Source organism: Salminus brasiliensis, chromosome 10 (genome assembly GCF_030463535.1).
Source record: "Salminus brasiliensis chromosome 10, fSalBra1.hap2, whole genome shotgun sequence".
Taxonomy (NCBI): Eukaryota; Metazoa; Chordata; class Actinopteri; order Characiformes; family Bryconidae; genus Salminus; species Salminus brasiliensis.
This window is the reverse complement of record NC_132887.1, coordinates 6,760,940-6,783,102: the sequence shown is the minus strand read 5'-3', so window position 1 is coordinate 6,783,102 and position 22,163 is coordinate 6,760,940. Positions and strand designations below refer to the sequence as shown.

At 43.3% G+C, this 22,163-nt stretch overlaps 1 protein-coding gene and 1 non-coding gene across 3 annotated transcripts in view; one reads left to right on the top strand and one right to left on the bottom strand.

Moving 5' to 3' along the window:
• Positions 1-22,163, bottom strand: part of LOC140564037 (rho guanine nucleotide exchange factor TIAM2-like) — a 94,937-nt gene that overhangs the window by 12,933 nt on the left and 59,841 nt on the right. For both annotated transcript variants that reach the window (XM_072689073.1, XM_072689074.1), the window contains exon 15: positions 18,034-18,125. In XM_072689073.1, coding sequence (XP_072545174.1) covers positions 18,034-18,125 — 92 coding nt within the window. The remainder of the gene's footprint in view (positions 1-18,033; positions 18,126-22,163) is intronic.
• On the top strand, positions 2,823-2,893 carry trnag-ccc (transfer RNA glycine (anticodon CCC)). The gene has a single exon. It is a non-coding gene; the product is annotated as a tRNA-Gly (tRNA).

The window sequence follows — 22,163 nt, the reverse complement described above, 5'->3', positions numbered from 1 at the left end:
TTGTTTTTTTTGTTTTTTTTTTAAATACACCTAGGAGGGCGCTTCCCCCAAGACACAAAGCCAACCAACACTTCTTTACAAACTGCCACCAACAAGGTCACCAACAAGAACACTTGCTACCAGCTCTGTTAGGTCAAGCCTGGCCCACACTACAGTACAGGATGATCAGGTTGATATCCCAGTCGCGCCTGGTCAGCCCAGACTGCACTGGGAGAACATCGGAGTAGTAAAGATTGGATTTTAGACGCCCAACATTACAGGCTAATCCAGGAAGATCATTGTTTAAGATCACCCTGATATCAGGAGACCTTTTACAACTGTCGGGAGGAGCACATCGGCCTGACTATGCTGTAGTGTAGGCCGGGCACAACAGGTTCGATATTACTCAGCATCCTGTAGCAGGATGTGGACGCCCATTCTCTGGTGTGAAAAGTGGTGTTGGTGTCTTGGCTGGGAGTCCGACTCAACGACAGTCCCAACGTGGTTTGGCATGTCAGGGACATTGTACTAATTCAATAATGCCGATCAATCTGATCTACAGCAACGACTGCTGCAGAACACAGTATAATACAAGACCACCAATAAAACCAGTTTCTGCATTAACCCGATTCTGCTGGTCTGACTTTCCTTGCTGACTTTACAAACCTGCTGAAGAAAGCTCCAGAAAAAGCAGGCATTGATTCCTTGTAGAGGTGAGCTCCGTGCTCACAGCGGCGTCAGCATTTTGACCAACACAATGGAGGCCTCAGATACCGTTCTCAACCCTTCCCATCCAAAAGGTAGGAAATCAATACCAGCATGAATATCACTTACAATAGAGGTCCCAAAATAACCGCCGGCAGCTTGTGCTGCATCACTCCGCGGCCGTGTCCCCTGGCTCTGAGGGAGCTGAGAGCACGAGTGTGAGAGTGTGTGTCTGGAACCGCAAGAAACCCAGCAGCTCCAGAGCCTCCCTCAAGGCTCCTCAGAACGCAGAGAGTAAACAGAGGAGGAACCCACAGCATTTTACAGCAAAGACCATCAGTTCTGCTCACTGCCATGCATGTGCGTGCGTGTGTGTGCACATCCACATGTGTCTGTCTCATTGAGACGGTTGATCTTTACAAACTGAAAACGAACTCGTTCACCCTGTGTGTGTGTGTGAGAGAGACTTACGTCCTCAGACAGACCAGCCAATCAATAAAGGGCAGCAGGGAACAAGCCACAGAACAGAAAGCCTGTGTGTGTGTGTGTGTGTGTGTGTGTGTGTGTGTGTGTGTGTGTGTGTGTGTGTAAAAAAAAAAAAGAGTGGGTGCGCATGAGCAATAGAGAGAGGGCCCTATAGAGAGACAGAAAGAGAGAGAGTAACTGGGAGAGAGCGCGCAAGGGAATGAGGAGTGAGAGAGAGAGAGAGAGTGAGAGAGAGAGATTGATTGATAGAAAAAGAGAGTGAGAGAGAGAGATAAAGAGAGAGAGAGAGAGAGAGAGAGAGAGAGAAAGTGAGAGAGAGGGGGGCAGAGATAGAGAGAGATAGACACGGAGTGAAAAGCAAGCAAGCAAGACAGGGTGAACGAGAGGAAAATGTGAGCAAGTAAGCAAGAGAGACAGAAAATGAGAACGACAGAGAGAGAGAGTGGAGAGCGAAGAGGCCGAGAGATAAGGATGAATATGGGAGAGAAAAAGAGAGAGAGGGAGAGAGAAAACAAGACTGTGAGGGGGAGAGAGGGGAAACGAGAGAGTGCGCGAGAGGGAGCTTTGGATGAGTCAGTGGCTTAGCTGTAGAGAAGAAGGAAGGAGGAGGGTCTCTGGTGGAGCCAGCAGCTTTGCTTTGCTGCACTGTTTGCTAATTACAGTGTGGTCACTCCAGAGACTGTGTGCGGAAGTGGCTTCAAAGCTGGTCTGCCGAACTGGGATAGAGAAGGGGGGGGGGGCAGAGGGAGGAGGGAGGCTGCAGGAGAGGAAGAAGGAGCTCCATTGGATGGCAGTGGGCTTCGTCTCAAAGAGCAGTTGCTTGGCTCCAGAGGCGACGGAGCCGCGGAGTGAAGACAGGACCACCCACATCAACAGTGGAGTTCCCACAAGCTCCCCTCTCTCTCATTAATTACACAGAGATTAAAGCCCTCACAAACACGGAGCGCGAGGCTGTCTTCACTACAGTGAAATATGAACCTCAATCAGCTAAGCAGATTAAACGTTTAGCACAAGTTTAAGAGACGTATGCAGCGTAAACATCATCAATACTGCATGAAATTCAGAGAGGGAGAAACTTTCAAATCTGTTATTAGTAAAAAGTGCATTCAGACAAATGTAACTAGCATGTAGGCCTGCGGTGCTAATGGGCTGTGGGCTCAGTTTTTGTAGTCAATGTTAAAACTTTCATCTCGTTGATGCTCTGTGCTGAATTAGTAGAGGTTTTTCAGCTACACCAAACCTGAAGAAAACGGGAAAATCCTGGAGAAACGTCTGCACACCTTTACACCTAGTAAGACTGATTGCTCTTATGGTCTTCAAACCTTGTATTTGTATTTATGCTGGTGGTGTGAACGTGAATTTACACTCTGTATCTATAGGAGGAGCCCAAGAGTACAAAAATGACAAATCCGCACCTAACACTGCTTTAATTTGAAGCACTTAAACTGACCTGCTAATACAATTAAACTTCATAAACAGTCTTAAAGCTGAAATCTGAGCTCTTTTGGGAGACTGTAGTCAATCGTCATCAGTTTTGGACTGATGGCATCTTTGCCTGTTGAGACATTTTGGTGGAAAGGTCCAGAACAGCTTGTTCTCTCAGCAGTGCTATAAACGAGCCACTGCTTACTATATACCAAAAATGCACGACTGCACTAATGGTGTAGTGGTATCATGCAAGACTCCCATTCTTACTACCCGGGTTCGATTCCCGGTTGGCGCTATTTAGTAGGGGCAGTGGTGGCTCAGCGGTTAGAGCACCGGGCCATCGATAACAGGGTTGTGGGTTCGATTCCCGGGCTCGGCAAGCTGCCCAACAAGGCCCTTTACCCTCTCTGCTCCCCGGGCGCTGGAGTTGGCTGCCCACCACTCTGGGTGTGTGTACTCACTGCCTCTAGTTCACTAGTGTGTGTGTGTGTGTGTTTTCACTACCACAGATGGGTTAAATGCGGAGGACACATTTCGCTGTACAGTGACAAATATGTGCACCTTTACCTTTATATTTTTTTTGGGACTTCTTTAAACCATTTTTAGAGCTGCAACAACTAATGGACCTTAAAGCCATCTAGAGAACTTCCATGACAGAAACATAAACCCTCAGCATGGCATGCAATCACTAAAACAGCTGTTTAACTACAGTGAAAAGTTATAAATAGCATATCATTGGCTTCTCAGGCTTGTGTGAGTTTAGTGTATTTGCTAAAGTCACTGCCAGAATGAAATGAGCTGCAGTTTTGTCAAAACTGAGGGCTGCTAAATGCTATCTGCTGGTTAGTAGGGCTGCTAAGGCAGACAGACTTGCTTGTCTACACCGATATTAACTGAAAAGTTTGCTAATCCTCAGACTTTTTAACCTCCTGACAATATGTCTCACAGAAGAGACAGCTTTTGGAAGATGGTCTCCAGTGTGGAGGTTTTTAAAACACCCTCCAGCTTTCATTAAAAAGGTGTTTACAACATTGAGATCCTCCAAAAAGCAGGTAAAACACTACTACCCCACAGTTGTTACAGAGCAGCATCCGTTAAGCTTCTATCCTGTCTGATATCTGATCCAGCATTTCCTGTTAAGATTAGCCTGACAGATACCCATCAGTGCAGGTATGCTCATATGATAGTCCTATCGTGAAAAAGGCCCTGGTGATGAGCTTTTCTTGGGTAGATGGTTACAGCCAGTATCTGTACAACACTAGAGCGTTTCCTGAGAGTTCCTGTGTCTACTGTCCAGGGAACAGTCTAGACTTTTATACTAGATTTTAGAGCAGTGCTATGAGGAATGTTTCTTCTAAAATCCAGTGTATTAACCAAGAGTTTGTCTCCTAAATCACCATGAGAGACCTGATGAGGATACACTGGATATTAAACAATTACTTCTGCATCACAAACATCCCAAAAGCCTTATAGGAAGCTCTATCTGTCAAGAGAATGCAGCTCCACAGCCCAATGCTGAAGGAACCTTATACCTCTCTAGCAAACAATTTGCACTAGGCATGGTGACCATATCTGATTAGATTAAACAAACTATGTGAGGACCTAAAAATAGCTCAATTAACTAGATAGAAAGGATGTTCGGACACTTTTGGACATAAGGAAGGTTTCTCAGACAAAGATTGGGTCTAGTTCTGGACTACACAGCATTCTGAACTGGGGATTCTCCATTGACCGGGAAATGTAATCCAGGACCAAGAATAATCCCTGACTGGGAAATCGACCCACTGTTTATTATAGCACTGACTAAATGCCAAAAGCAAGCCCCTTGCTCTGACAGAGGGACAGACAGATTAACAAAGACCAGATGCATAGGAGGCAATAGGGGAACCCTTCTCCATTCTGCTCTATGTAACACACACACACACACACACACACACACACACACACACACACACACACACACACACACACACACAAGCAAGTACATAAACAGTGGTTTGTTTTTGCTGCAGTCACCAGGGGGCGAGGAGAAGCTCAGTAGGCCCTACACCGCACTCAGCCGGAAGAATACTGCACAGCTACTGAAAACACCAGAGTAAGATGAAGCGCTTCCCTTCTTCCCCTCACAGTACAGCATCAACACAAAGCCAGGTCTTCTTAGCAAGCCTACTGCCACAACCTGGCCAGCAGGTACACTAACACATCTGATCTGAGGCACTGCAACACAGCACTGTGAAACGGTGTAATGTAACCAAAAAAAGGTTGTTTGCACGACGGGTGACCCAAATAACCAATTAAGAGATGAAAATGGGAGCGTGTGGAGGCGCGAGAGAAGACAAAAAAAAAAAAAAAAAAAAAAACACCAAAAACCACAGAACATGCAGAGCTGACAGCTTCTGTCCCAATTTCCCTCCTGCTCTTTAAAATACAGATGACAGCTCCTCCAACGCTTCTTTTACTGGGTGTCAGCATGCCTCAGCTTGGCCATCTGCATATCCCTCAGTCTGTCAGCAAAATCACCACACCAAGCTACTCTCAAAAATGTTACCAACTACAAAAAGTTCACAAAATGTGAGAACATAAACCCTGACCCCATCACAATCATCCTTAAACATGACACCAACCAGCCCAAAAACATCCATCACCAACCTTTTAAAAAATGTAACCAACCGGAATCTATGAAACAGACCAAGTTGACATTAATGCTGTGTGAATTTACAGTCAAGGCTAATTATATGAGGGTTTTTGTGTTTACTATAGAAGCTCCAGATCCCATTAGAACAGATGCAGGTGAACATAAATCCAGTAAAAAGGAGCAAGAGTTTCTCATTCTAAAGAAAGTAGTGAGATCTTGTGAGATCTTTAGTCTGAAGAACAGAGCTTAGTTCCTCCAGGTTTCTCCTGGACGCCCCCCCAGTTCAGCCAGCAGCAGCAGCAGCTCACCTGATTTACCATCATTAAGCCCTGATTTACCACCAAACCAGGTGTTGATCTGAGGAGAGCTCTAAATAATACTAGACTCCATGAGGAGAACTCTGGAGATGTTCTAATAATTAATACAGTGATGGAGAACCACCACCACTTTCTGTAGGAATGTTTAGTGTTTATTTTAATATTAGTGTTTAACTGAGCAGATAAACACTTACTGCCCAGATAAGAAGCTGTCCAATTCTTCCTTACCATCTAAGCAACATCCTTAAAAGTATAACCAACTAAAAAGAACCATAAAATGAACACAAAGCATAAACAGTACCCTCACTTGATGACTCTCCTAAATGGTGTCCATCTCTTCCCCTGGCCTAACGCCCACTGCCCCAAAAACTCACTCACCATGAAGAGCAGCCTATAAAGGAGCCTCCAGGCTGCTCTGGCGTGGCGCTTGGTTCTCCGGACCAAGGAACATCCCTTTCTCCTCAGCTTGCCTGTTCTAAAGGCCGGCATGGCGGCCGAACAGCCAATTCCTGTGTTACTCCTCCTTTGGACCCACTTCTCACCACCAAGTCGTGTTCAACATGTTCCTCCCAATCCAACGCGATGATCAACCACCTCGTCTGAAAGTCTGAGAATCTAAAAATCCTCAGCGACAGGCTGGCGATCTCTTCAGGGCTACAGAGCCTTTAGATGGAATCCACCAATCGATCAGTAACCAGTTCTGTGCACGTAGACAGAGCAGAAAAGTGGACACAAAAAAAACACAAAACAAAAAGTGCTGCTGCCCACTGAAATCTGCATATCAATTGCTGTCCAGCAGACAAAAACCTCTGGCTGTGTGCATGGTGGGGAAAAGCCTCCCCTAACTCCCGTGACCCACTGCAGCTTCCAGAGCACATAAAGAAGAGGCCAGATAGTGTGAACACGCTGCCAAAGGCCAAGGCCTTTCAATAACATCAATACAATGACGACTTTTCTGGCTGGTCTACGACCACTGTGTCCAAGCAACACAATTAAGGTGGATTAGGCAGGGAAAGAGACGGGAGCAGGACAGATGTCATTTGTCAGTTCTTTGGGACTAGTTCCACAACATATGGCGCAGCTCTACAAAACAAACTGGAGGTGTTGGAGAGATCCAGGTTGATTCATTTAAGTGGTAAAAACAACCCCACAGGTCATCCCATTAAGATAACTGCTGGCATTTCTCAGCTCATACAAACACCACTGGTCAAAAATGCCTGGCCCAGACAAGCCTTCTTTTCCTGTTTTGCCATCTTACTGCCAATCCACCTGCAGTCAAACCTGCAGCTCCAAGTCTTCTCTTCACAGCTGAAACCGAGCCCTGGTCCAGTGTTAAATCTGAGCTACAGGGTTTGGTCAAGTGAGCCACCCATCATACAAGCTGGATTTTAAGTGCGTCAGACCTCTTCCCGTACACAACCTCTTCAATTTATTCTGATGGTGTAGGAAACTGTCCTCACCACACTCTGGCTTTATCTGGAGTTTCTCATAAGAAGGACAAACCTCCACGTTTAGGAGTCAGAATCCTCGGCCTGCGATCTTTGATAATTGCCCTTTTTCAGAAAATTACGATAGTGATCTGTATAAGAAGTGTTGTGTAAATACTGCGGTAGATGCAGTGTAGTAACAGTAAGAGTCCGTCCAACACTGCTTTCATATAGATAAAGGGTTTGTAAGTGCATCGGTTTTCAGAGCTTAATTTACTTCAATTGCTACAGAGCAGCTGCAGGTTTCCCAATGATGAGGCCAGTTTCTTTACAATTTACATCATTTTCCAATTTTTAGTTCCTTGTTTTTTCTCAAAAGTCCCGTCAGTTTACCACTTACCTTTGTACCACTAGAGGTCACTGGGCTTTAAATCCAGTAAATAACCTGAAATGGTACAAAGTGCTGAAATTTCAGCAAAACCTGAAAAAATTGGTGGTGTTCTAAAACCTTTGACCGGTAGCGTGTACTTAAGGTTATGGTGACTGCAGAGTTACAGGCTGGATTTGGCAACAGCACGGTCGACTTTCCAATCACCTGCAGCAAACCTGTATCAAATCAATGTGCTGTCAGTCAGCCAATTGAATTAGTTCCATTAAAATTCAATTCAATTCTGGAACAGCCAGCCAACCCCCAGCAGCCGTCTGGGATGGCCCACATGTTCAACCGGAGATATCTGCATCTGTCCTTCCCTCTGAAAGTCAAAAGTAGCATTCCCCACACAGCTCTCTGGCTAATACCAGATTACTCCTGAACCTTGGAAAAGAACAGCATTTTCAGGAAAACTAGCCGTAGTGTGTCGTCTGGTTTCACTCGGCAGACGAAACAAAAGGATTCGACACCCCTGTTAGTAAACAGAGCTTACTTGGAGGTCATTAGGCATGTGAGACCAGGCTTGGTTAATTCCAAATCCTGGTCTCCTGACGCTAAGCCTTGGCAGGTGCTATGCAGCACTTCAAAAGACAGTGGCAATGCAGACACACACACACACCTGCATGGAGGGGGAAAAAAACGGCATGGCTAAACCTGGACCACCAGAACACTGAATTACCCACAAACAGAAACATCTCTCTCCACCTCAGAGTGCTTCTCTGACCACCCTGCACCATTTCACTCCTTAGGCCAGTCTGGATTTTCACTTACTTAAGTTCATAAACCAGGAAAATTGATAAAATGCTGCTTGTGGAGATCTTTTTTTTTGCCACTAAAGCACATTTAGTGCTGAATCAGTCGGCTCTGCACAAAACGCATTGTACAAGACAAGCAAGATTAGTCTCCATGTTACTGAAGGGCCATTGCTCTTAAGTAGCCTTCACTTTACTGGGGGAATCTCCAGTTGCTTCAGTCAGTGAATAAACAATGAAGGGTCTGAGATCTATGCAGGTTACACAGGTTATTTATTTCTTACTTTGCACTGAATCACGTAGCTGACGCAAAGCGGCAGCTCTGAACTCGGTAAGGTCATAAGAGGCAGTGTGGGAGGCAGAAGGATTATGGCTCTTATATGTATGTCTGCCAAGAAGCGGATTAGCCCTATTTGGCATTTTCCATGAGCGGGGCGGTAAACTGCCTCACCTTAACTCTCTCACACTAACCTAACTTCAACACCTTAACGCTTTCTAACCTTTGCACTAGTTTGTTTAAAAGCTACAACAACTTGCAGCCTATTTACCTGTTTACCTGCATCTATTTAACTTGTTCACAACAGCGCAAATCACTACATGACCATCCCAGCATGTCAAACTGGTCGGTCACTATCGATCCCATCAGTAACAATTAAGCCAAATGTTTAAATTGGACAACAATAAACAAACCAATAAGAACAATAAGAAACCATGCAGAGCCCTTCAAAGAGTCCAGCACAGTTCCCCAAAAAAAAGCAATAAATAAATAAATAAATAAATAAATAAATAAATAAAGATGTATCAAATATAAACCGTATACAAATTGAAGATTGCCAACTTGATGGATGCATCAGCCATATCCTACATTTTGCTGTAATTAAGTTAAAAAGGGGGGTTGCAGGTTCGTTTCCAGGCCAGGCCACTTTGCCATCAGCAGCTGGAGTCCAAGAAAGCATAATTGGCCGTACTCTCAAGGTGGGTAGTTGGCGCTCTCTCCCACTATTAAGCAGTGTTTGCCGGTACAGGCGTCTGTTAGCTGATTGGGCAGAGACCTGACGCTCCCCTTAGTGTGAGTGTGTCGCACTGGCAGCAGTTAGAAAAAAAGCAATGGCTGGGTTCATGAGCATCAGATGAGATCCTTGGTCATCTAGTGTTGAGTGTTTGCTAGCGCTAGGAAGAATTGTGATTGGGTACTTACGTGAGATGGGTGCTCTGTTCTGATTGGCTGCCTTGTATTGCACATCATTCAAAAAGCAGTCCAGGTCAAGACACTCCTTATAACTTTAGTCTAAACCCCTGAAACTAAAATACTGTAGGCAAATGTGTGGGTTTTTCTGACATTGCAAAATACATTCAAAATGGTTCGTTTCTGCATCCTAGTTTTCATATTTAGACTATATGGAGTGGGGTAGATTTAGGAATTTCAACAGTGTTTAGACAGTACACCCAAATCTAATGGTTTTCCACTGAATTGGCCCCTTAAAAAATGGCCAAGCTTTAAAATGACCTAATTGACCTAATATGAATTAAAATATTTTACTTAAAATGAGCTTCCATCATGCCCAAGCTACTCCAACCTCCCCACCTACTCTCCCACCCCATAAAAAGAAGACACAGCGAACATCACATCACATCACATCACTTAGTGCGAGTGTGTGCTGTTCCAGGATAGATTAGTTACAGGATTTGATTAATTCATTTTTCCCCCGCTTCAATATCTGATCCAGCATTTTGTGCTGATCAGCCTAGTACTGATACCCAGCGACACGTCGACCCAAAGACCAGTATCAGACTTCTCCATAACCTCCATAGATCCAAAGTTTAAATCTTCATATTTTTTATTTTATTCTATTTTAATTGAGTAATCGTGACAGCCCTGTTGTGCTGCATTTTCTCACCACTGATGAACATTCACACTGCCATATGTGACCCCCAACAGAAAGCTGGCGCTACAAACCGAGATCTAAACAAATAATCTCCAGCAGCTGTTCTTGCAAAGTGCATTAGAGGAGCAGCAGGGAGGAAAAAAAAGAAAAGAAAACTCCCAAAGAGGCCCAGGTAAAATATGGGATGTCCCTGGTGTGAGCTGCGCCCATTGCTCAGAGGAGAACGTCCCGTCATGCAGTAGTAAAAGCTCTGACACCTTGTGATTCATCCCTGGGGTGAGGGCTATTGTGCCACGCTGCCATCTTCTTTTAAAGCTCAATAAATAAAGACACAAGCACATAAATCAATGCACAGAGCCATGCAAGCTACACTGCACTTCCCATTGCAGGCCCAGGAGCTCACCTTAAACAAACATTATTACGCTGGCTCTCTGAGGAGGAGTTTCTATGTTTTAGTAAAAGCCAGTGTGATCTTAGAGGCCTGAGAAACCTTCACAAAGCCTTCGCAGAGTTGAGTATAATGGTAAACACAATCAACATGAAAAGGAATATTCAGCAAAGCATGTCTGGGCAAGAGCTTATCTTATCTACTGAGAGAGATAATGTGCAATTCCGTAAACTTTGCAGACCGCACTGGACTATATGCCAAAACTAATTTGATGTCCAACACAAATCACACACAGTGTCCAGCTTCAGCAGGATAGACCACACACATACACACTTCAACAGGGACTAGATCTAATACAGACAGCAATATGCATCAAATATGCCTGGTCTACAGTTATAGGAAGATCTTATGACTGGATAACTAAACCGAAACTTAATTTCTATCCGACACATCTGTAGCTCACACCTAATTACTAGGGATGACCCGATCCGGCTTTTTCAGTTCCGATACAGATACATAAACTTTGCATATCGGCCGATACCAGATACCGATCCGATACCACTGGTAATAAACCGTATACATCATGTGGGAGAGAATGAAGGAATCAGGATTGATTAAACATTACTTTACTAACTTTGTAAAACAAAATAATAAATGAACACAGATAAAATGTACTAAATTGCTATTTGTCACTAAAATAAACAAATGTGCAGGACCTTGATACAAATTCTAAATAAAAAGTAGTCAAACGTCTTAAAATATATTAAAATATATAAAACGTATCATCCAAAACTAAAAGTAGCTTCACTTTGTCAAACACACAAACCGTAATCAATCCTATTTTTAAATATTTAGCGTAATTCAATGCAAATAAAATCTAGCAGCTGCACCTGAGAATAAATAAGCAACTTGGTCAAACATACAAGCAGTAATCAAAAACTGTAAACATGTAAACATTTAGTTCAGTCTCACACCAACAAATTAAAGTGAAAGGACCGGGTCCATTGATCAGCCTAATTCTCCAAACCCTATCCCAGCTAATATTGTTCATATAGGGACCGACATCCAATCCCAATATCGGATCGGTGCATCTCTATTGATTACCACAGTCGACCATTTTCAAGCATAGTTTATTCTCAGGAAAATGATTGACTCAAAAACACACGATGAAACCAATAAGAAGGTTAAAAAGACCCCGTCTGTTGACTTCTAATGAAATGGTGTGAATGTATTTCTCGAAGCGCAGTCATCATTATCCTTCCGAGAAACAGAAACCCCAAAAAAAAATGTAATTCTGGTGAGGAACACTAGTATTCCTCAAACCTTGCACCCAAAGGATTTAGAAAGTAAGCCAAGGAGGTTACCAGGATCACTGATCCCTCAGTCGCTTTCTGGCACGCTATGCAGGCAGCCATGTCCTCCAGCAGGTTGGCCAGCTTGTCCAGAACCAGCCGACGTAACACCAGCAGGGTGGAGCTCAGGAAAATGTCCTTGCCCTCGTCCACACACTCGGGCCAGAACCAGCACATGGCCATGAACGACCAGAGGGCCTCGGCCGGAGAGTGCTCACGGAGAAACAGTTCGATGAGGGCGGAGAGATAAATGCACGGTTTGGCATCGTGCTCGGTCCGCTCGGCCATCGGATTTGGCCCGGGCCCATGGGTGTCCGTGGTGGTTGTGCTATAGATCTTTAACAGCTCGGTGTCTGCGTCTGGCACTGCAAAGAACTGCTCAGACTGAGGCTAACCCAGCGAGTAAGCCTGGATTATTAGCCGGCTCATGACCATATGCTGACTGACTGGCTTAGCCATTCCCATCCCCCTAGGGTTACAATAAAGGGCATGGGTGGGGGGAGTCGGATAGAGGTGCAGTTTTGATGAGCTAGTGAGGTCTATAGCAAAACAATTAAACTGTTGGACTTAACTGAAGATGGAAGGAGATTGAATATCATGCAGCTTTCGACAAAGGCTGGGTTGTGTGGCTTCTTATTCAGTTAGGGTACTGCAGACCCCAGACAGGGTGTGGCCCAAAGACTTATTATTAAGAAACCCTTAGGAGTTAAGATATGGAAGTGGCAAAGGAGCTTACTTTGCTCAACCATGTGGCAAGTGGAGAATTTATGGGGTATTTAAACTCAAGTTGGGGAAAATTTGACTCCAATTAAAAGCAAACCAGGACTCCAAAGAATCCAGTCAACACGGGCCCAGAGAGAAATGGGGTCAAGACTGGCTCCTGGGGGTTGGGGAAATGCTAGCATAAGGCAAAATATTAACAGCAATGACAAAGGATGAAAAGTAACACATTGTATACAAGACAATGTGTTACTACACAGAAACTGGGTTATAAATGTGTTGGAAACCAAACTGAACTGATGCAATCTTACAGCAAGATAATCACTATAATGTTTATATTATGTTGTGTGTTTTCCCAGAGGTCACAGTAAAATAATAGTTAATAAATAAATAAATAAATAAAATAGATTTGAATTCACATGTATATATCTGCTTAGTACAGCCAAAATAAAAAGCCTAAAGCTACACAACAGCTCTGGTGATTTTAAACAGGGTTCTACAATAGGATTTGATAGTTTCAAGTTTAGGCCTAAACTATTTTTTGTATTTCCACCCGAATACATTCATGGCAAACAGATACATGTAAATGTGTTGGAAACCAAACTGAACTGATGGGCATATATAAACTATAATTTTCCTACATTCATGGCAAACTGATACATGTAGAGCAACTTTTTTTTACCCCAGATTTACCATCACCAACATTACCTATTAAACCCAGAAGATACATGTAGACTCACTGGTGTTTGATAGTAAATAAAATGGCTATTTTTGTGTGGCAGTCAGGACGAGCTTTCCCATATTTACCACTGAAACTTTACCACTAGTTTCTCTATGAGGATCAATTTCCCATCAAATGCACCCTGACTTTATTTACATCTCAGCCACTGAATTATGCAAACTTTTGGTGGAATTCCCCTTCAAGTTGTTTTAAGATGCATGAACAGCTACTTGAGATCTCTGCCCCTCTTAAAAGTTCAGAGGCAGACAGCAAAGAAGAGACAGAATCATACACTGAAGGCTTCAGCCCTTGTGTTCGTCATTTTATTCAAAATGGTTGATGAATGGTGCACTCCAGAGATAATTGAGAAATATTAACCCCCCACATCAAGATATACTGAGTCTGTGTTTGGAGGTGACCAGCAGTAGTGCATGGAAAAGCATGTCCATCACAACCAGGCGAGTGCCACCACTCCTCACAGCACGCTGCAGAAACACCCTGCTTTACGATCTTTATCTAGCGGCCATATCGTCTCTTGCCATCAAGCAATTGTGATTATTCTAATTTGTGGTGTTAACATGTTCAAGCACTGTTTCATGCACGTAAATCTCCACCGTGCAACTAAAATGAAGAGCTGTGAGCTTCCAGGCATGCAGATATCAGTCTCAGCCAAGCACAGCTGATGACATCATAACACATCTATTTTCTCCAGCATTTCTGCTGTGAGGCATAAAATAACATTTTCAGAGAGAAGTACTGACAGAGAAGATAATAATCAGATCAGGGCATATCTCCAGCAGAGGAGCAGCCCTGAATACCAATAGCACCAAGCGTCTGCCAGAAAACCGATGGGTGCATTAATAGACGCTGGGTTTGATTGAGATGTACTGCAGTATAATGGAATTCAGGACATCACACCAGAGGGACCAGTCCTTGTCAACGGACAAACAGAGCCAGCAGGAAGAGTTTACTTGGTCTAATCCACCTCCACTGCTCAAAGACCGGGGCCAGGATGATTTGGAGAGATCCCTTAGGAAAGCAGAAATATCAACCATGATCATCATCATCATCATCATCAAGAGGCAAGCACAAAGGCGTGTCCATCTCCAACCAGTTACACCAGAACGTCCTGGGGGATCCCCAGGGGCTCCCAGGCCAGCCAGGAGATATACTCTCTTCAGGTCCTGGGTCTTCCTCAGGGTCCTCTACCAGCTGGATATGCCTGGTACACATCCAGTGGGACATGACCATGGAGAATCCTTATCAGATGCCCAAACCATCGCTGGCTTGGGTTAGGAGTAGAGCAGTGGCTTTACTCCAAGCCCCCCCTAGATAACAGAGCTCCTCATTCTATAAAGAAGCGCAAGTCCAGTGACCCAATGTAGCCACAATCTCGTTCTTATGGTCCGTTCCCAAAGTTCCTGTACTATAGGTGAGGATAGGGATGTAGATCAACTGGTTAATCAACTAAGAGCTTTGCTCCATGGCTCTCAGCTCTCTCCTTACCACTGCAGTCCTTTATGGTGATTGCATGACTGAAGTCGCTGTGCCCAACCTGCAATTGATCTTACAAGCTCTCTTGCCATCACTAGTGGACAAGACCCCGAGATACTTCGGGTGCCTTCACACCTACCTTGTTTGTTTTTTGCGTGGTCCAAACCAAAATAGCAGGTTTGAAAGGTGCCTTTTAGCATCCATTTAAATGACTGTAGAAAATACACTGATCAGCCAAAACATTAGTACCTAGCCTAATATTGAGTAGGTGCACCAAAACAGATCTGGCCATTTGAGACATGAACTCCAGAGGACCTCTGAAGGTGTCTGTGGTATCTGCCACCAAGACATTAGCAGCAAATCCTTTAAGTCCTGGAAGTTGTGAGGTGGTGCCTCCATTGATCGCATCAATGAGTGTTCGGTGTCCACGGCCCTGCCGCCAGTTCTTGAACCATTTTTGGTGGGTACTGACCACTGCATACCAGAAAACCCCCACAAGACCAGATCTGTCTGGTGTTTTGGAGATTATCTGAGCCAGTCGTCTAGACATCACATCAACTTAGCTCTTGTCAAAGTATCTCAGATCAGGTACTAATGTTATGGCTAATCAGTGTAAATACATTGTGCCAAAACAAACACAACACTACTTGCTGGAACATCTCACACAATTTGTGTCTTTATCAGTCTGCTGTGCCAAGGACGGAGCAATGTGACTCTGAAATCCAAACTAATGCCTTTAATTAATCCATTTAACACATCAAGAGCGCCCCATACACGACATCAATTAACAGCAAGGGAACTAAACCCACTCATCATTAACAGACCAACTGATACTTACTGTGCAGTGCTGAAAATATTTAAAGAGGCCCAAAAGCCAAGAAAGCAGAAAAGAATTCTGCACTCTTAAATAAACGACTTCCAGCTATAAAAAGCAAGCTTTTCCACAGAGGTGGACGCAATCTTAACACCAACGAAAACACACACAGCGTGTCTACAAAGTAAACAGAGCCTAAACTGTCCCTCTAATTCTATTACACAGAGATGATGTTCAGCCCCCTCTCATTTCAGCGTCCCCCCGTTTCTGGGCTCTCTGCAGCCTGCCCGCTCCAGACAACCAGACTAAGGACTTCAGCCCAGCGTGCAAAAAAACCAGCCCCAACATTAGCCTGTTAGTTCCCCCATCTGCATCTGTGCCACCGGGAGGGGACAGCAACGCGTCTGGTCCAGAGTGCGTTTCGCCCTCAGCCTGAGTAGATGCTCCTCTGTTTGTGACAGTAATGAGCATGCTGTGGAAAGGCCACAGAGCTGTGAAGAGGGTAATCACTGAGTGATAACTAATAGTGCCAATCAGGCTTTGACACTGCAGCTGCTTCCACATGAGCAAGAGGAAACACAGACACCAAAACAGACACACTTATTTGCAGGGATGTGCAGTAATATCAGAATTATGTACACAGTAACAGTAGATAGTTGCTTAAAAATATATTACTAGTATCGGACAAATGCTTGTCTGATATCTGAATGTATTTACTGAACTTCAGAAAAGCTGAGGAGTTTAGGTGATGCTGGACAATCGCACCTTTATAAACTTGTAAGCTTTCTATTTTTCATCAGGATCAATAGTCCCAATTTTTAGATTTCATAAATATTTAGGTATCGGTCTCAAGATTATATACGTGGATGTGGCTGACATTTAGAAGGAGGGGCAAGAGGGGCATTGACCCCCCCTAAAATCGTTCGGCAACCCACCGTAATTATAGAATATTAACACGTGTCAAAACATCACCTTTAAATAGAGACAGATCTCCACAACACTAGGGGGCAGCAAAGTAAGGATAATCAGAAACCGATTGGTCGTCCGTGTGATGTTTCTCTCTACACATTTCTCTATACATGCGTTAGTCAACGGCTAGAAATGGCTAAACGATCCAACACATGACCCAACACACTCAACGATTTATAAAAATCCAAAATCTGATGTTGGAGATCAGCTGACCCAATCAAAACAAGATCCAAAACAGGCCATTAAATAAAGTGTCAACTTTATAGAGAGAGGGCCATTATCAGACAGACAATCACCAGTAAAAGATGGGGAAAGGTTAGGAAAGAATGGTATGACATTTGCAGCTCTGCTGCTGATCCGGGCTTTTGTTTCGCCTTGTTGAAAGCCAGGACAGAAAGACGGACACGTTTTAGACGACTGGTTTCAGTAAATGTCCTTTTTCTTGGGATCTTATTTATTTATTTTGGCTATTTAAACTGATGTAAACCTAAATATATAGTTGACAGTGATAGCTTGCCCCCTTACCCTGAGTCTAATGTTTTATGTTTAATATATTGTTGTGGTTATGAATAAATATATAAATAAATAAATAAAAAGGAGCATCTCCAAAATGGCAACTTTACTAGTAAATTAAAATAAAACTGAGCATTTCTGTTGGTTCATTCTGAATTTCCAATTTCGTGCCATTTTGGAAGTAGAAAAAAAAAAAAAAAAAAAAAACAACTTGGAACAACAGACTTTCCAATGAAAAATAAGAAGACTTTTCTTATTTCTCTTGCAAAGTACAAAGTTTTGTGTGACAAATGACCATTGAGATTGACTTTTTTTTAAGGTATACTTTAGCAAATACACAGCAAGTGTGTATTCAGAGGTGTTCTCTGTGAGAATGGGTTCTTTCTTTAACATCAACAAAACTTAGCTTTTTCATTTGCCTATATACACCATGTCCCTCCTAACGCATGCATTCACAGATACACAGCTTGTCTAGTCCCTGTATAGAAGTACTGCCTGGAGCAGATAATCCTGAACCATGTCCATACAGTGTATTTGTGTATGATGTATTAAATAGGTGTGCATGTGTCTATACACTTCAGTAACCAAAGAGACATTGAGCACGGTCTGTGCTCGATCTGCCTTTTTTGCTTTTGTATGTTTTCAGGACAGACAGACCGACAGACAGACAGACAGATCGACTATTTGATTACTCCACCAGACCCTTATACACATCCAACAGCATCAGAGCACAAACATCAGGGCGAGTCGCTCCTAAAATACACTGTTTTAGAAGACGTTCTGCATTTAGCATCAGAAACAGACGAGAAGCTGCTATTTATGGACTCGAGCCTTTTCTTTTTTTGTCCTACAAAGCAAATCAAGAGACACACTCATCTAAATGTGCAATCACTGGGTATGACACAGAGGGGGAGATGAAATTAAATATCTCTGGACTGTTTGGAAACGCATTTCGTATGATAACATGATTAGATGGGCCTCTCTCTATCTCTCATGTGAAGCAGTGTTAACTCTTACCTTGCTGTGCTGCACTGCTCTGTGGCTGTGGTGGGGATGCTGTAGACCATTCTCTACAGCTTTACCCGGGCCCTCTCCCACACAGGACACATCTGTTGAAAGAGGGGGGGAAAACAACACAGATTACCGAGGCGTTCTCACTAGGAAATGTGTTCAGGCTGTAGTACGGATTCACATCCTTTTTATCTACGGATGTCAGGGGATGCTTTGGAAGTGAACATTTCTATATGCAGCATTTAGCTTTGTGCTCTTCAGGCAGTGCATGGCTGTGCAGCGTGGATGCCTGCCCACCTTTTTTTATTTAGATGAGTTTAGTTCGGGACAAAAAAAATATGTCAAACTATACATACTACCCCCAACGCCCCCCCAATGCTGATGTGTAAATGCAAGCCCCATAGGAAAGCGAACCTACTGGCACCATACCCAATGCCAGGCATGGGCTAGAGCGGTATTTAAAGCCGTATGTGCCAAAATGTTTGTGGACACCCTATCTAATGAAAGCATTCAGCTACTTTAAGTTGCCGACACAGATGTGCAAATGCAAACACTGCTTTTCTAGTCCCTGTACAGAAGATAAACATGAACCTATTGGCACCATGCCTCATGCCAGGTGTGAGCTAGGTGGGGTGGTGATCATTCGACACAAACACTCTCCATCCTGAATGCAAACCATAACAAACCATTTTTTCCCCCCAGAGGGTGTCTTAAGCTTTTCCTGTTTCACATAAATACACATATACTTCTAGCACATATAGAAATACAATACATTTGAAGCCTTTTCATTTTAAGCTTCATACTGATTATATTCATATTATTAGACTCATTATATTCATATTAACTTCATATTAAAGTATTAGTCTGTAAAGCACTTTACATAAAAAAATCCTCTTTACAAACAGTACAAAAGCATTTAAGCCCAAGATTAAGGTTCTTAAAATACGTTTTTAAACACATTATAAAATCAGCACCCATCACTGCATTCCTCCAACTCTCCGTCCTCCAGAACTAATGATCATAATACAGCTCTCTATGCAGTGAGAATAAAGCAGAACCCTCTCACCATCCTCATCTCGCTCGCTCTTTCTCGAACACTCTCACAAACACACAAAAGAACACTTATTGGGCTTGAGTTGTATATAAATAGACGTCTCCCTGTGGAGCTCGCTTTGTGCGTGTGGAACATGCCACACATTGTTAGATGTATAATAAGAGCGCTCAGCAGGAGTGATTTCATTAAGTGGAGTCTCAGTTTGAGTGGGTATCTGATCTCCCATCTCAAAGCCATGCCGAGATAAAACACAGCACCTCTACAGGCAGAGGCAAGCAACTGCAGCCACAGGGGCACGGCTGCTAACTGCAGTCAGGCTCCGGGCAGATGTTATTTATGGGATGAAAGCGAGCGAGTATGTAATCACATTCAGGTCAGCAGACCTAACAAACTGAAGAGACAATAGGCAAAATACGGTGTAATAACATACTGTCCAGCACTACTGCAGGCTGCAATACGGCCTACTGGATATACACGAGATGCTACCTCCCTTCGCCCACCGTCACACTCACATCAGACAGTCATGACGGCCCCTGGTTTATGATGAAATTTGCTTGGGACGGCACAGATCACGGTCAGCTGTAGTACAGCACAAAACCATCGTCATGGGGAAAGAGCGTGAGCTGACAGAGGTCTAAAATGTCATGATAATAGGGGGCTGAGCGAAAGGTGGTAGAATCTTGGAAATGCTTTTGATTATAGTGCATAAGTGGGTAAAAGTACTGTATGTAAAAGTAGGATAGTACTGTATATAAAATACAGCAGTCCCTTAAACCCTGGCTTTGGCTTATTGTTATTACATCTTTGGGACGGTAAAATTTTAATCTCCAACCACTTCTATCATTATTTGACAACTACTTAGAAGTGGTAAAAATTTAATTATGGCAGGTCTTTACTATTTCCAAGTAATAATACTTTAAAATGACCCAATGCATTTTCATCATCCATTGCTTGCGTGTCTCCCTCAAGTACCTCTGAGGGTGTGTCTGTCCCTAAATTCAGCCATGTCACTCCACTGCTGCGTTCTCTTCACTGGCTTCCAGTAGCTGCTGCCCGCATCAGATTCAAAACCCTGACGCTGGCCTAAAAAGCCAAGAACGGACCAGCCAGCCCCTCCGTACTTGATGGCAATGGTCAAAAGCCAGTCCGCACCTAGAGCCCTTCCAGCTTCAAGTACGGCTCGGCTCGACCCGCCATCCCTCAAAATCCACGGAAGACAAGCGTCCAGGCTCTTTTACTGTCCTGCACCGAAGTGGTGGAACGAACTTCCCCTGGGTGTCCGAACAGCAGAGTCCAACGCTCGCTGTCTTCAAACCCAGACTGAAGACCCTCCTCTTCCGAGAGTACTTAGGCAAATAGAGTACTATGGTCACCTTACTGACTTGTGTTTAGTAATGTCTAAGATTAGAGGTATCTTTGAACTATTAGTCTATTCTAACTAGCTGAGGTTTTTCTTGGGTAAATAGCAAAGCACTTTGTAAGAGCGTCTGCTAAATGTCGTAAATGTAAGTGTGTGTGTGTGTAACATACATGATACGTACATGATACGTGTGTAACATACAAAATTAAAATATTGCCCCCCCTCCAAAAAAAAGAGAGGACACTGGGGACACACTGGTATCCACGTAGTTAGGATGTTGCGACTGGTAGGATGGGGTTCAAGTTTAAAGGCCTAAGTTGAGGAGATGCTTTGATGATCTGATCAAAGCTACTTATTGGTCTGTTGCTGTAAGGAGTTAATGTATGTATTACTGTACAGAGATCATTTATTTTTAAATGGTGATAAAGAATAATTTCCTGCTTTGGCTGAACATTAAAGCCAGATTTTATTAAATGTTCAAGAACTTGCTGCAACTTGGTGCGCAGGTCTCTTACTGCCATTCACGGTCAGGAAGCAAAAGGTGGTCTCAAAACCAAAAAAGGTGGTGGGAAAGAGGTCAGTTTGGACATCCACACCTCAATGTCTTTTTCACTTGAACTATGCTGATGGTTTAAACTGGGTCATACAGTGGTGAGGAACTGTAGTACTGGAGGCCACAGTTCCTGGCTCAAACTCTCTCGATTCAGGCCAGCAGTTAATGGTCATAGTTTTTAATATCTTTATTTAAACAGATCGGTTCTGGTCCTTACTGAAGCGCTGATGTCTACTACTGTAAGTGAAAATTACACTTACTAAAGTTGAGACGCGCACCACAGGCCTGGCCTCAAGTGTTTGTGGGTGGGTGTGTGAATGAGTGAGTGTGATATCCTAGCACTGCTTTGGCTTTTCTAAGTAACTTGCTTAACTTTAGACTAGGTCAGCTCCAAAATACTACTTCTGGGCAAAAAAAAATATGTATAATACCTAATAATAAATAATATTAAAAAAAAAAAAAAAAAAACATTAGCCATGAAGACAATATGCAGAATAGCCCGAAGTTTATCCGCAACATATCCGCTGCACTTAATTAAACAGGACTCATTAATTAAACAGTACTACTCATCAACTAATAAATTATGGAAACAATACAATGTTATCAATGAAATAATAAAATATCATTATCTTACTGCCCACAGCTACTTTTCTTCTGTTTATTTTAACCAGTGTGTTGTTCAGTCGTCACTGAACACGCAGTAAATAATGACCGCTCTCGTCTTTTTCATTCTGGGTTCTTAAAACGTCTCGCAGTGAACCGTGCCTCCAGTCCGTACCTCTTTACTGACCATGTCGATGCAAAGTTATTAAGATGTCATAAGATGATGGGCACTTACTCCACATCCGTAAGACACTGACACAATCGCCCTAACCAACGTGCGAAGTCTATGGAGTGAAGAAAAGCTCCAAAAAAAGCACCAGGCAGCCAAGACTGCTCAAGCAGCTCAAACAGCTGTACAGACTTACTGTCGCCGCCGGCCAAAAACTCTGCATCTGCAAAAACGGCAACTTCACAGGAAATGACAAAAAGCTTCTGAACTTTCAATAGAAGTCAATGTAAAAATATTTGATATTTGGAGCATTTCTATTGGTCCACTCTTGATGTAACTTTGACACAATGAAGAGGAACAACTGCAGGTTCACATCATGTCAAAAAAAAAAAAAGAA